The sequence below is a fragment of the Talpa occidentalis genome, unplaced genomic scaffold, assembly GCF_014898055.3.
Source record: "Talpa occidentalis isolate TD23 unplaced genomic scaffold, MPIMG_talOcc4v2.1 talOcc4.11, whole genome shotgun sequence".
Taxonomy (NCBI): domain Eukaryota; kingdom Metazoa; phylum Chordata; class Mammalia; order Eulipotyphla; family Talpidae; genus Talpa; species Talpa occidentalis.
The window spans coordinates 80,047,348-80,063,185 of record NW_023601104.1 but is presented as its reverse complement, the minus strand read 5'-3'; the positions used below and the strand labels follow the sequence as shown (position 1 = coordinate 80,063,185).

At 45.0% G+C, this 15,838-nt stretch overlaps 2 protein-coding genes across 3 annotated transcripts in view; one reads left to right on the top strand and one right to left on the bottom strand.

Moving 5' to 3' along the window:
* The first annotated feature begins 442 nt into the window (after nt 1–442).
* On the top strand, nt 443–14,434 carry PSMC1 (proteasome 26S subunit, ATPase 1). Its single transcript, XM_037503717.2, has 11 exons — nt 443–500; nt 5,425–5,478; nt 6,083–6,179; nt 7,615–7,739; nt 7,947–8,132; nt 8,317–8,445; nt 9,847–9,943; nt 11,797–11,986; nt 12,442–12,593; nt 12,887–13,041; nt 14,092–14,434. The coding sequence occupies exons 1-11, from the start codon at nt 498–500 to the stop codon at nt 14,224–14,226; spliced, it is 1,323 nt and encodes a 440-aa protein (XP_037359614.1). The 5' UTR covers nt 443–497; the 3' UTR covers nt 14,227–14,434.
* Nucleotides 9,514–15,838, bottom strand: part of NRDE2 (NRDE-2, necessary for RNA interference, domain containing) — a 48,843-nt gene continuing 42,518 nt past the window's right edge. Inside the window, exons 15-16 of one of the 2 annotated variants that reach the window (XR_008550395.1) lie at nt 15,699–15,833; nt 9,514–14,725 (exon numbers count right to left, since the gene is read on the bottom strand). The gene's annotated coding sequence lies outside the window, so the exon portion shown is untranslated. Of the gene's footprint in view, nt 15,834–15,838 lie in introns of both variants that reach the window. The other variant, XM_054691648.1, reaches the window with a different exon arrangement.

Here is a 15,838-nt window from a genome sequence, read left to right as displayed (position 1 = left end):
GGCGGGGCTTGAACTCGCGCTGCACAGGCTGCGGATTGCTTCACAGTGCGGTGCTTAACCCCTTGCGCCACCAGGGAGGCCCCAAAAACTTAAACGTTGATGCAAAACTCTATGTCAGTCTCGCAGGTGCCGATGGCGTTCCTGTTCCTGGGGCAATCCGTCGAGTTCTTCCCAGGTGTGTTTTTTGCGTATTTCAAATACTTTACATTTTTACAGTTGTCTTAGTCCTTTGACAATAGATCGTTGCCTTACGTGGCTACAACAGCCTAATAATTGAAATTACAGGTTTTGTCCATTTAAAATGCCAACAACGTTCCCAATTACACTCGCAAAGCGGCGTCGGGTCCCGGCCTCCCGCCAGACCCGTGGGCGCGCGACTCCGGCCGCGCGAGATTTGGTTTCTCTCGGCTTCCGTCGCGCCCCTGACAACTTCCGCTCTGACCGGGCTCCGCGGCGAATGCACTTCCGGCAGCGGCGGCTCGAGCGGCCGAAGCAAGATGGTGAGTGACTAAGGGTTTCGGCTGGGGGTCGCGGGGCGGCCGGGATGGAGCGACCCGAGGCGAGAGGACGAGGCGGCCGCCCGAGGCGCTCGGTCGACCCGCTGCGCCGCCCGCCGCCCGGCCGCAAGGGGCACGGAGGCTCCCGGGGCCGCTGCTCAGCGCCACGGCGGGCTGCGGCCGAGCAGAGGCCCTGGCCCGGGGGACCTGGGGTCGGGACTGGGCGCGGAGGGCCCCGGGGCGGGCTGGGGGCGGCGGGGCGGGCCAGGTCGCCGGGCTTTGCTCCTCCGCCGCCCGCGGCTGTGAGGACCGGCGCGGGCTTTCAGCGCGAGCCTCGGAGAGGGCTGGCCGCGCCGCCCGGGAGAAGCGGGGACGGCGACGGAGGAGGAGGGGTTCGGTCCAGCCGAGCCCGGGGGGCAAAGTCGTGGAGGCTGCGCGGAGCGGGCGCCTTTGAAGGCGGCCTTACGATGTGCGGCGGTGGAACTCGTGGGGAAGGCCCCCCCAGTGCGATTCTCTTCGAGCTGGTGTTTTTGTTTCCTTCACGTCAGTGCCCTGAAGCGGAGTTGTCGGATGATATAGTTCTGTTTCTATATTTTTTTAATTGAGGCTTTCGCATATTGTAATACAGCGTTTACTCACTGGCTCACTAAACAGGCGTTTCTTGAACACCTGCGCTCGCTTTTTTTTTAAATCACCCTCTGTTCTAGGCACTGAGGGTGTGCAGGAGTAAGGATTGCGGACGTCTCTGCCAGGGTGACACGTACATTCTAGAGGAGGCAGGCAAAAAAGAAAGAAATACGGGATATGACAGGGAGTGGAATAGAGAGGGGTGGGGGGGCCGTTACTCTCTGACTTTCGTAGAAAGTCATAGGATGGGGAGGAGTGGCCATTTTACACAGGATACCAGCGAAGTCCCCATCTGAATGAGAGAGAAGCCTATGCAAGATATCTGAGGAAAACGTAACACAAGCAGGAGGAGCAGCAAGTGCAAAGGGCCCGAGGTGGGAATATGTTTAGCCTCTTTTCACACCAGTTCCTGGAGGTAATTATTATCTTCGCTTTAGCAGGAAGGAGACTGAGACATGGTGTGTGGCTGTGCCAGAAAATAAACTGTCTTTTTCTAGACTCTTTGCTGTGATGTACTTGGGAGCCATGAGCAAGGAAAAGCACAGGTGTCCAACAGACCTGGCTCCATCTCTGCCCAGCTTTGTGACAATAGGCGAGTCAATCTGTCTGGGCCTTGGTTTCCTCATGTACCAGTTAGGTGTTTGCCGGAGTCCAGCTTCGATGAACAGGGTTGATAGAGGAGTCCCATTGAGCCGTAGAAGTTACCAAGAAATGATAGACACAAAATAGAATTTAAGCGGGACCCAGGGGACGCAAGGCCTCTCATTCGTGCTCAAGTGTCCCGAGTGCCTGGTGCAACTCGTTTTTATTGAGACAAGCAGCTCCCTCCATCCCACCCCTCCACCCCCCATCTCAGGATAGTTACTAGACAATGAAGTATCTTCTTAGCATTTGGCCTGGTCTGGGCACACATTCACCACCAAGGTTCTGTGCCATCAGGTTATTTTGTTGGTTTTTTTTTTTTCTAATCTAGTTTGTCCCTTAGACATAGCTTCACAGCCCCAAGAAAGAACATCCCGACCTGTACAAGTAGACCTGTACAAGGGCCAGTCCCCCAACCCGACCTGATCAGTTTTTTAGCCATGACCTTGATGTTTTCCTTGTCTCAGCACTGCATGCCTTAGTGGTCTCCAGTAGGTGTTGATAGTACCAGCCTCACAGTGTTTAAGAACTAAATGAGATTATTCTCTGATATTATGTAGTAAATAAACTTCTTGGCATATAGTAGAATTCAAGAGGTGTTACTGTTATTTGAGACTGAGGAAAAATGATGTAAAATGCTGCAGAGATGAAGGTCAGAACCCATGCAGGAAGACACCCTTTGAGGCCAGACTTGGGGTCATGAGCTAGGTAGAATCACCTGGGCAGGTTCATTGCCACCAGTTTGGCGAGGGCCATGCATGCTGAGCTCAAGAGTTTGGACATTTCACCATAAATGCTAGGTAGCAGTTGAAGGTTTTTGTGAAAAGTGAAGGGATCAGCTGTTGATTTTAGAAGGTAAATAGCTGGGTGGATGAAGGAAGAGATTGGACCTGGAATCTCAGTTGAGGGACTAGAGTCCATGATGGCCTGGACTCTAGGGGATAAGCGCACCAGAATGAATTTGGATGATTTTGGAGCCCAGACTTTGTAATCGGGCTGACAATTAAAATTTTGACCATGACATTTTCTGTTTACTCATAGTTACTGTGCGTCATGTAAATGCTAAGTGATGTGCATGTGTTACTTCATTGTCAGGAACATCTAGGAACTGGTAATAGATTACATCCCTATTTTCCAACTAAGGATATAGAGGGAGGTGACCTGACTTACTGAGGTCACAAAGCCTATTAAAGACAGCTAGAAATCAAACCTGGATGCATCTAATTCCACAGACTTATTTCATCTAGAAAGTGGGAGTAATGAGCCCTATCTTGAAGGTTTGTCTGGAATTAATGAGATAGTAAAGGGAAATGTCTAAAACAGACTTGGGCACAAACATTGCTCCCCCAGCCATCAGCAGATTTCCTTAGGAGGAGTACGCAAGTAATTGTTAAAGACCTCTAATTTGGATAGCCTATTTCAGTATAACTAATTCTGTTTCCCAAAATTTCTCAGAGCCTTTCATTATCTTATTCAGAAGAAAGTACAAAGTTTTAAGAATCCTCCACAAGGGGAAACATTTGACCTCAACTCTCTTTTTGGTGGCCATGATAGTTATGGTTTTTTTGTCTTGATAATGAAGCTGACAGTGTATTAATTTAAGGGTGCATTCATGGAGTTATATGGGGGAACTGAGAGGACCCCTCTGATCAAGTAAGGTCACAGTTACTCATGTTTAAGAGTCATCATATATGAGGCATTGCTGTGTCTTAAGCATTGTCTTGTAACTTAAGGGTCTAATTTATTTATTCTTTAAAAAAATATTTATGCATGCAAGAACTGGGGTACAGGCCAGAGATGTTGGGTGAGAAGATTCACCAGAGACAGAGCGGGAAATAGAACAGGAAGATCTGTTTGAAATACACTGCTGAGGGGAGCAGCGGGCGAGACAGGAGAGGTCTGTTGTGCCGTGTGGGTAGCTCCCTGGCAGGGGATCGAACTCATGTTGCAGTGGCTTTGGATTGTTTCAAAGTGCTGAGTCTTAACCCCTTGAGCCACCAGGGAGGCCCCTTAAGGGTCTATTTTTAAACCAGAAACCTAGTAATTTTATTGTTACACCAAGTTATTAATACTTTTTTTTTAAAAAACTCAGATCTAAACTGACAGCCTATTAGTAATGATTCAGTATTTGTATAGCTGAATGGTCATTGTACTCTGGTTAACATCCGTCACCATACAGTTGCTAGTATTTTTCTTGTGATGAGAGCTTTTAAGAACTACTTGCTAAGCAGCTTCCAAATGTGCAATGCAGTGTTACTATGATTACCATGCTGTACATTATATCCTTGTGATTTATTTTATAACAACCTTTTTAACCCCTTCACCTTTTTTGCTCCCTGCCCCCCATTCCCCTACCTGGCAACTACCAGTTTGATCTCTGTATCTGTGAGCTCAGTTTTGTTTTCTTTTTAAGATTCCACATAAGTGAAACTATATGGTATTTTTCTCTTTTTCACTTAGCATAATGCCCTGAAGGTCCCATTCATGTTGCATATGGCAAGATTTGCTTTTTTATGGTTGAATAATGTACCATTGTTTATATACACATATATTACTTTCCTTATCCATTCATCGGTGTATTGCTTAAGTTGTTTCCATATCTTGGCTACTGTAACTAATGCTACAGTGAACATTGGGGTGCATGTATTTTCTTGAGTCGGAGTTTTCATTTTCTTCAGATAAAATACCCTGGTGTGGAATTGCTGGATGATAGAATAGTTGTATTTTTAATTTCTTGAGGAATCTCCATGCTATTTCCCATAGAAAAAGTAAACCAGTTTACTTTTCTCCATATCCTTGCCAACACTTGTTCTTATTTTTTTGGTAATTATATTCTAACAGGTGTGAGGTGATACCTCATAGTGGTTATGATTTGCATAGTTTCTTAATACCTTCAGGTGGTGAAGCAATTCCGGTTTGGGGAAAAAAACCTGCCTAAGAGCACTTAGGCTTTAGGGCTGGGAGGTATATAAGTTGTTAAAAGTATGATCTTAGAAATAAATTATTGTCTAATTTCATGGAGATATACTTTTGGTGATCTCTGTGAGGTAGTTTTATATTAAATAATGTCAGACACTCTACCTTCCCCTTAAGAAGGGGTGGTCTTAGAACTTGAGCCTCATTGTGTGATATGTTTATTTCTTAGAGCTGACTTTTTTTTTTAAAGATTTATTTATTTATGCGTACAAGAACTGGGGTACCAGCCAGGTGTGGGGGGTGAGAGGATTCACCAGAGACAGAGCAGGGAGCAGAACAGGTGGATCTACTGAAATACACTGCTGAGGGGGAGCAGCGAGTGAGACAGGAGAGGTCTGCTGCGCCATGTAGATTACCTCCCTGACCAGGAATCGATCTCGGTGCTGCAGTGGCTATTTTCATAGTGCTGTGTCTTAACCCCTTGCACCACCAGGGAGGTCCTAGAGCTGACTGTGATAAGATGCAGTCGGTTGCAGGCACACCACTGACCTAACAGCTTTTTAGGAAAAAAAATTCTACCTCGCTAGTCAGAAATGTACACATTGACTACAACTTGAATTCAGAAATGTTAGGGCGAGGGGGAAGTGTTGGTATCTTAGAATCACAGGAAAATAAGAATGTTAATTTAAGTGACCATATTTTGAATTTATTTCTGTCTGATCCCCCCTCCATCCCACCCCAGGGTCAAAGTCAGAGTGGTGGACATGGTCCTGGAGGTGGCAAGAAGGACGACAAGGTAAATCAGCCAGCTATGTCATATGATTAAATAATGGAAATCTTGCATGGATTGTAGCTGAGAAGATCACTTGGGACTCATAATTTAAAAATGCAAAATAAATTTTGTACTTACCAGCTTGGCCTACAGATATACTGCCCTTTTCATGCTTTAGAAAAGATTATTGACCTAGCTGTCATATAGGTATTTGGGAGTTAGTGGTTTTTAAATCTGCAAAAGTAATAACATTCCAGAAGTAATTAAAATTTAATTGTCATTAAAATAAATTGCCTGTAGTTTTAGTGTTTAATATCCTGAACTATGAAGAATTGTCACAAATGATTCAGTATCAAAGTGGGCATATAGGAATTCTGACCTCTCCATTCCTTACTGAAGCATTTGTCATCATGAATTATTAAAAAAAAAAAAAATCAGTTACATTCACTTATTAAAATTACCGGAATGTAAAACTTACTTGTGTGGGTTTTTTTCCCTTAAAGAAATGAGAACTTTTAATAATATCCTAAAAGGAAAACTATCAACTGAAAATAGATGGTGGTCCTATAGAAATAAGTGTTTTAATATGATTTCTGTGTCATTTTTTCCACTCTTCTAAAAACTCAAGGACAAGAAAAAGAAATATGAACCTCCTGTGCCAACTAGAGTGGGGAAAAAGAAGAAGAAAACAAAGGGACCAGATGCTGCCAGCAAACTGCCACTGGGTAATGCCCTGGTTCCTTGCTGTCTTTCTGACCCCAGGGGTGTCATCTCTGTTTATGCACCTTAGAGGTGTGGCGTGGAGGCAGAAATAAGGGGTGTTTAAAGCTCTTTCTCTATGACTAGTCTTCCTAGTTCTCAGGAGCAGCGTTTCTCTAGGTTGAAATAAAAGCTGTATTTCATTTTTACAATATACTCCATCAATTGCCACGTCTTCTAGTATATTCTAAGTACAGCTTTAGATTAGAAAACTCAGGTTCAGCTTGAGTAACTTAGAAACACATTTATTTCATAAAGAAGTGGAATGCCACTGTATTGGAATTCACATTATGCCGTGTCTGAGTGTAAACTTGACTTCCTGTTGAATGTAGACTAAAACTCAAAATGGGTGACCTGCACCAGCCTACCTCCCCATCCTCAGCCCAGCTGCTCCCCTGCTCATCTGTCACACTGGCCTACTGCAGGCTCCTGCCCGCTCATCAAGGCAAGCTCTTTGCTTCCTTCTGCTTAAAAGGGTCCTTCCTTCCATCTTCCTCCCGACTGCCTGCTTCACATCCCTTCAGGCTTTCAGATACTTCCAGATACAGCTCAAATGTCCACCTCACACTCATCTAAACAAGTCCCTTCCTGTTTAAATGAAATAATTTTTAAAACACTGCTTGGTTAAGAATGGAGTCAGACTGTGGGAAATGTCCTATCTACAATGACTGATGAAAATCTGCAATAATCAATATGGCACAGGCAGAGACTAGATCATCAGCGTGCCAAAAAAACGTAGAAAGTCCCAAAACAAAGTCAAGTTACATGGATAATTAATACAAGGTAAAGGTGGCATTTCATTCTGTAGAAGATGAGTTATTTAATATAAATGACAGGTACCCTTTATGTGCTATTCAGAGAAAATTAGAACAGCTTTTTGCCAGATGGATTACAGCTAACACAAGAGAAAATAAGTAAATAAATGAAAATTCAGGAATATATTTCTTAAAAGTTAAGGGGAAGGGGTCAAACATAGAAACCAGGATAGAATGATTTGTCTGTGTAAATGTTAAAATTCTTGTGTAGAATAAGACTTCACGCCATAAGAACAACAGTGTGGAGAATGCCACACAAGTTAGTATCATCTATGGGGAAAAATAAACCAAAGCACAATTTTTTGTGTCAGTGACTTCTTTGTATGGACAGACAGTTCAGATGGTATGTGTTGATTTGTATTAGCTGTCTGGTCATGGACCCCAACTTCAGTCTTCACCTGCGTGCTTATAACTTCCCCCTTTCTAGTTAGGTACCTCCTACCTTGAGATCACCAAACATTGAATTTCTCACTTTGTCCAACTAAATTAAGCTTAATTTTTAAGTCCTTTTTCCCTTAAAAAAAAAAAAAATCAACTGCAAATATCAAGCTCCAAAAAGTAACAAAACTTTATTTTTCAATTACAGTGACACCTCACACTCAGTGCCGATTAAAATTATTGAAGTTAGAGAGAATTAAAGACTATCTCCTGATGGAGGAAGAATTCATTAGAAATCAGGAACAAATGAAGCCTTTAGAAGAAAAACAAGAGGTAAACCGAGAACTATTATTTTAGCTTTCATTTTCACAAAATCTTACAACCTCAAGCTGTCAGTAAATATATGAAATTTGTTAGTTGAACCTTTCAGACTAAACGAGTCATTACTAGCTTCCTTTTAAAAACACCAGCTGTTCTGTAAATCTAGCACATCAGTGTTTACCTACTTGTTACTTTCCTTCTCGGCATACCCTTACATAGGAGGAAAGATCAAAGGTGGATGATCTGAGGGGCACCCCAATGTCAGTAGGAACCTTGGAAGAGATCATAGATGACAATCACGCCATCGTGTCTACATCTGTGGGCTCAGAACACTACGTCAGCATTCTCTCATTTGTAGATAAGGATCTGCTAGAACCGGGCTGCTCAGTCCTGCTCAACCACAAGGTAAGTTGATGGTCTCTGAGAAAGCCCCTAGCAGGGCTTTTCTCCTCTCTTCTAGATCTGTCCACCTGTCCTATGGAAATAAGTGGCCAGAGAATTTAGAGGATTCTGTGATTGGCACTGCTTTGTTGTACATGGATTGTGTGAACCCCATGTTCCTGTGTTAAAGTTTAATGTTCCCTGATAGGTGCATGCTGTGATAGGGGTGCTGATGGATGACACGGATCCACTGGTCACAGTGATGAAGGTGGAAAAGGCCCCCCAAGAGACCTATGCTGATATTGGGGGGTTGGACAACCAAATCCAGGAAATTAAGGTGTGTCTGGGAATGAGCTTTGGGTTTTTATATTTTGTTTTTTTTTTACTGTTATCTCATTTAGGATGCCTGGAGTTGTTTTAGATGTTTTTCTCTTTATTGGTCAGATCAGTAACTCTGTCATTTGGAGTGTTTGAATTTGTTGCTACTGAATTAGACAATAGAAATAACAGTTGTATAACAGTCTGCTGCTGTCTGCTTGATACTTTTTATCTGTAGTGTTTAATAATTGTGTGAGCAGATGTTTCCAATTGTGTTGACTTCAGCTGCTGCTGTCTGTAAACTTCCAGTGATAAGGGGCAGTGGGACACGCCTCCCTGTACCATGTCCTAGATGCCACAGGCCCTGCCCAGCTGCAGTCCGAGGGGCTGGGGAAAGTGATGTTCAGGATGCTGTGGGCAGCTCTGCACAGTTATTTCTTTGTAGGGACATGATTAAGAACGGTCCTAGATCTCTGCTGGAGAGCTGGGAAGTAGCCTTCGTGCCCTCCTAGGTGGTGACAATGATCAGAAAAAATTTCAAGGTCCTGTCTGTAGTATAATTGAAAAGGGTGAATTTTAGCTTTTTGGGAGGGAACATTTTTTTAAGAACTTTTTTTTTTAAGATTTATTTATTTATACAAGAACTGGGGTACAGGCCAGATGCGCGGGAGGGTGAGAGGATTCACCAGACACAGCGTGGGGAGCAGAACAGGCAGACTGATGAAACACTGCTGAGGGGAGCAGCAGGCAAGACAGGAGAGGTCTGCTGCACCATGTGGGACCCTCCGCGGCCAGCCAAGATCGAACTGGCGCTGCAGAGGCCGCGGACAGCTTCATAGCACTGCACTCAACTGCCTGTGCCATGAGGGGAGGCCCAAGAACTTTTTTTTAAAAAGATTTATTTTAATTATGCATACAAGAGCTGGGATACAGGCCAGAGGCCTGGTGGGGGTGGGGATTCACCAGAGACTGGGGAGCCGAACAGGCAGATCTACTGAAATACATTGCTGAGGAGAGCAGCAGGCAAGACGGGGGAGGTTTATGGCACCATGTGGGTCATCTCCCTGGCCGGGTTTCAAGCTTGCTTCGTAGTGCTGAGATTTAACCCCTTGCGCCACCAGGGAGACCCCCGAATTTTAGCTTTCTGAAGTTGGTTTTGCTCAAGAAGAGCTATAGTAGATGTCTGGGAAGTCTGACTACTACTGGAAAATGAGGGAAACTGTATGGTGAGAAAGAAGACATGGGTGCTCAAGTAGGACAAACGTCCTTGCTGCTGGTTGAAATCAAGCACATTGTCTCTAATGAATCATTAAAGTTTAACTTACTTTGTTTAAAGTGAGATATACTCAACGCCAGTTAATAATGGTGCTGCTAATTTCAGTTAAGAAAACCTTTCATTTTTACTACTTGTGTTCTGTAGGAATCTGTAGAGCTTCCTCTCACTCATCCTGAATATTATGAAGAGATGGGTATAAAACCCCCTAAGGGGGTCATTCTCTATGGTCCACCTGGCACAGGTATGTATGTTTTATGTTGGACGCTTTCTGGGTATTCAGCTCGTTATAACTACTGATCTTTTGAGAGTGAGGGTGCCAAAATTTCCTTAAAACAGAGTGCTCAAAGCTACATATGGGACATTTTTGAATAAGCAACTCATCTAGAAACATAACTGTTACCCAAAAGTATGTTTATCTGTGTAATAGAGGAACTAAGTAACCTGACTGTCTTGGACTTGAAATTGTAGACATCAGCTAATATGTTAAAATGGTAGTAGTGATTGCAATAAAAAGAAAGCACCAGTGGACTCCTCCTCCCACTCCCATGCAGATTGTTCAGTGTGAACACATTTACAGTTCAAGAACTTCTCTACTATGTTCAATCAAATACTAGATTAATAGGTTATAAAACAAGATTTTCAATTATTTGTGAGTAATGTGAGCCTATTAAGAATAACTTGTAAGGAAAGGTAAGACTGGGTATTCAGTCTTGGCTGTATATTGGAATCCCCTTGGGAGCTTAAAAATAAAAATTGATTCCTGGTTCTTTCCCTGAAGGTTCTCTGCAGTATGGCCAAGCATGAGAGCCATGATGGAGAGCCATTGATTTAACAGCTATTTTGTGGTGTTTAGATTAAGTTCATTCTCTTGGTCCATTAGTACTGAATATAACAGTAGATAAAGATAAAACCCACATGTACTTGGTTCACTGTGTAGTAAGCTGTCCTGAGTTGTACAGTCCAGGACTTAGTAATTCATTGCCATGTCAATTCCAAAGGAAAAGGGTTGATTGTTTGAATGACTTCAAAGTGTGCAGGAATCTGTGCTGAGCACTACCACTGGAGGCCCAAGGTAACAGCTGTAGGCAGCCTTGGAGCTGCTACAGTCTGTCATTCTACAACTCGGGAGAATGCATTTCGAGAGGCAGTGACCTGCCCAAGGCCCAGTAGCTCTGAGGCTGAGCTCAGAGTAGGCCTGGAGCAGGAATACAGGCCTCCTGCCTGCAGCCCAATGTCCTCTCTGGGGCCTGTGCACTGTGAGGAGCTGGGATGTGGCAGAGGAGGAAGTGTTAAATCTCTGGCCATTGAAGCATCCTAGCAGCTCGACTGTAAGATCCTGTCCACTTAGGAAGTTCCTTTTTGTCCTTTGCCACCCTAATTGATGTTCTCGAATAGTCCAGCTTTCTAATAAGCCTCTGTACCTGCTACCCTGCCTGCCTGACTAAAGGGAGCACTACTGTCACATGTTCCATCAAGTTTTCTGTGACACTCACCAGCTGGCCTCCCCCTACTCCTCAAACCCAGAGCTTTTTACCAGCTCTGCCTCTCTCTCCTGAGGTGAGTGCACAGAGCTCACTGTCAATGGGACTAAAGGTTTTCTAGCTCTTAACATTCTCATAATGCTCTTTGCTGATTTGTTTTTGATCTGAAAGAGAAATATCAGAAACTAGAGCAAGACTGGAAATGAATGAGGTCTTCCCTGAGATGGGTGAGAATTTCCTCCTAAGGGCCACACCACAGACTATGTTCCTTCAGGTCAAACCTGGAATTCCCAGACCATTATCACTGAGCGCTTCATAGAAATGTAGTTTGGTTCTCTAATCCTGGGATGAATGGGTTAGGCTAATAGATGCAACTTGGAATAACCAATGAAAAGGATCCTCTGTCATTACGATGATGAAAATAGTTAAAAATGACCAAAACGTCATCTAGTAGGTATTTTTAAAAATTTCCTCTTACCTACTTTGGAGTATGTCAAGACGCCTGGATGGTGGCTCCTTTCTATCTCTGAGGTCTGCCCACCGTCGATGTCCACTTAAAGTAGTAACAGAGTTTTTAAGTTTAAAAGTTTTTTTTGTTTTTTCTTTAAAATAGGTAAAACCTTATTAGCCAAAGCAGTAGCAAACCAAACCTCGGCCACTTTCTTGAGAGTGGTTGGCTCAGAACTTATCCAGAAGTACCTAGGCGATGGGCCTAAACTCGTACGGGAACTGTTCAGAGTTGCTGAAGAACACGCACCATCCATCGTGTTTATTGATGAAATTGATGCCATTGGCACAAAAAGGTAACCTTTCTCTCACCTTTTTGGCAGTGCTTAGAGGCAAGAACCATGTAGCTTTTCCTTCCCCGCTGGGCTGCACAGTTCCTGCTGTGTGTGCTCTCTGGATGCTTGAGGCTCTGTTTTCCCAAGTGCCAGGTTCTAACTGTCCAGGAACTGGGAACTGGACTGCCTGGAGACTGCTCCGAGCCAGGCACCATTGGGACCCGGGGGCCCCAGCCATGATCACAGTCTCTGCCCTTGAGGTGCTGACAGTCGGGTTAGGGGATCATGCCCCAAACGTGGAGACAGAATAGGTAATTGTAAATTGCCACAAAGCAAATACTGTGAAAATAACTTGGCCAGTCAGGATGGATTGCTGCTGATTTTTATGCTAGAATAATTGAGGGAGTGACACTCAGTTGAGACCAGAATGTTGAAGGAGATTAGTTTAACTTCATTCCTTTTCATCATTTCTAAAGATATGACTCAAATTCTGGTGGTGAGAGAGAAATTCAGCGAACAATGTTGGAACTGTTGAACCAGCTGGATGGGTTTGATTCAAGGGGCGATGTGAAAGTTATCATGGCCACAAACCGGATAGAGACTTTGGATCCAGCACTTATCAGACCAGGTAAGGTTCGCGTCTGTCTCATTGTGGAGCATTAGGTGTCCTAAGCTTGATATGTCCTTTTCCACTAAAAATGCCATTCCGGGACCAATCTTTTCTTTTGTTTCAGAAGGTACAGAGCAAAGGATTTCCTTTAAATGGGATGAAGTTAGTATAGAAAATGACAAACTATAGAAACAAACGTGAGCTTGTCACAATTTGGGCATTCTTCCCACAGGACACTTGTCTGGCTGAAATTGCAGTGTGAGCTAAGGCCTCTCTCTGGGGGTATGACTGAAACCCTTTTGTACCTGCAGGCCGCATTGACAGGAAGATTGAGTTCCCCCTGCCCGATGAAAAGACTAAGAAGCGCATCTTTCAGATTCACACAAGCCGGATGACACTGGCTGATGACGTCACCCTGGACGACTTGATCATGGCTAAAGATGACCTCTCTGGTGCCGACATCAAGGTGAGAACCTGAGCTGGTTGGGCCCTATCAGTTGGGAGATAGTGTGTGCTTTTGGGGTGATAGTTAAGCACGGTATGTGCTGTCTGGGTTTTAGCTTTGTAATTGTCAGGTCACCTTTCCTTATGCTCAAATAGGAGATTCACTTTTGAAGTATTTTAGGAAATAAATGACCCTAAGTCACCTATGGTCACAAGCATAAATCTCTGGCACTATGTTTACTGCAGCCTCTTCTAGGCCCAGGTTACTCTGTGAGGGGTGTCAGAGATAGCTGCTCGGGCCCAGGTGGGGAGGTGGTATTGGCTGGAAGAGCTCACCTCTGAGCCACAGGGCAAGCACCTACACCTCTGCGTTCAGGCCCCAGTTTGTACCTCTTGGCTTTTTCCCGTGTATGAGTTAGGATATGACCAGTGAGGCTTAGGCGGTGCATCTGGATACCACCTGCTCCTCTTGGGAGTGCCTAGTTTCTCAGGGATAAATGCCAAGGTCGGCAGAGACGGCGCACGTGCGGCCTGTCCATGCCGACACCTGTGCTGAAGTGAGGCATCGCCTTTCTGCTGGGCCATTTGAAATCGGCGTCCTGGCGGCGGCAGTGAGAGGGCTTCAGTGCCAGGACTCATGACTCTGTTCCATGGGGTTTTGCTTTTAGTATTAGCACAGTACTGTATGGTCTCTCAGGACTGTAGAAATAGACTCTAGATTGCCTTTAACTTCCCAGGTATGATTTCATCTGTTTTCCTAGGAATATTTACTACTCGAACAAATGCAGGGCTGTGAGAACGCACTGGCTGGGCCACACAACTGGTTGGAACCCAAAGCCTCTATTCTGGGCCAGTCCTCTTCCTTAGTTACTCCAGCTTAAGGCACCTCCGATCCTTGGAGAAAATAATTAGGATGCTTGAAATTCAACATTTAATATTTTCCCAGACGGCTTGAACACTGTGTTTCCAGTCTGGGTGTCTTATATCTTATTTCAGAATAGCTCTCTCTGAATTATTTGTTAGACTAAAAATAAAAAGTATTTGATTCTGAACATACTGTTCTTTCTTACAGGCAATCTGTACTGAAGCTGGTCTGATGGCCTTGAGAGAACGCAGAATGAAAGTAACAAATGAAGATTTCAAAAAATCTAAAGAAAATGTTCTTTATAAAAAACAAGAAGGCACCCCCGAGGGGCTCTATCTCTAGCCAGTCAGAGTTGCCTGTCAGGGGAGTGTGCTGACCCCTTGAGGGATGAGGTTGGGGAAGTTGCCCAAAGGAATCCACGTTCCACTTGAATCTTGATTAGCAGACGTCCTGTGTACCTTCTTGAGCATGGTGTGTAGTGTGCCCACCGGGCTGCTTCCGTCTGTCGGTCACATGCAGTGCTCTCGCAATAAATTGTGCTTTTTCTCAACACCTCCACCTGTTTCTGGAGCCTTCTCACCTGCCACTCAGCAGCAGCAAGTGGGCAGGTCAGGTGCTAGGAAGCTTCTGGGCAATTACCAAGTGCAGACTTCAGTCCCTGTTGCCCTACATCACACCCCTAGCGCTGTGGTGGACACACACAAAAGCAGCTAAGGAAAAGCAGGGCATAGCTGGTGGTCTTTGTTATTCAGGCAACAAAGCTTGGTTCATGTGGCTTCAGAAGGAGGAAATACAGCTTTTCGTTTGAAGTTTTAGGCACAGCTTGGGGGGTCTCAGCACTCTGGGAACAAGAAAAGCAAGCACGGGTGTTGCACGAGGCTGAAGTTCCTAAGAGATATCTGAAAGGTTAGGGCCGAAGAACCTGGCTTGCCTGCCCTTGTTGGGTTCAGAAACCTCATCCTTCTCAAGCGCGTTCAAGACTGAGCCTCCCCTTCCCTTTCTCCATTTCCTTCCCTGTGTCGTCCTTTCCCGGTAGTCCGTCTGAAAGCCATGGATCTAGGCTGTGTCTGCTTGCCTGGCTGGCCGCCAGGGTGGGCTGAGACTGCTCTAGAAAGTGCTCTGTGCTGCTCTTTCCCAACCACTGTCATCGGTTTCTAGCCAGAGATCCCCATGATACTGGCTTTTCTGGACAAGGCACCAAAGAAATATGTAAATTTCTAGAGATCATGATTTGCTTCTAAAAGCATGGTAGCTGTCCAGTTTTTAAAGACCAGAACCGTCAGAAGACAATGGTTGTGAAGAAATTGCTTTAACAATGAAAATGACTGCAGGGCACGAAAATCTTTTCGAAGAAAGTGGTCTGAATATAGATATTTACACTACATTCCATTCACAGCCCTCGGAAATCAAGAATGTGGCCCATCTGGACCTTTTTATTTCAAGCACACCAGGGCCAAGCAGACCTTCAGCACACAGGGCTGGGCTTGGTAGGAAGGCGCTGGCTCCAGGCTCCGCTTTACTCTGAGAGGGGGTCCCGGCAAGCTGCCCTGTAGCAGAGCCCTTTTTTCTTCAGTGCTTTCCATACTGGAATGTGCACACAAGTCCCAGGGAGTCCTGACCTAGGGCAGACTCTGCCTCAGCCAGGCAGGGCCAGCCCTGCATTCCTAACAAGCCCCCAGGGACACTCCTGGTCCGCAGATGGAGGGGTCACCAAGTAGTAGGTCTTGGGGAGTAATGATATGCTCAACACAGGTCAGATGACCAGTTTTAAGTGACTGACTCCCCACTGCTCTGAAGATAGGGGGAAATGTTACCTTAAGCAGCCCAGGGAGGAGGTCCTAGTGCTGAGTAAGTCCAAACTGATCTCAGACCTCAACTGGAGACCCCGAGGATATGCGGGACGCCAAGAAGCGACGGAGTGGGTGTGTTCACCATGGCAGGCGCGCTGACTGGG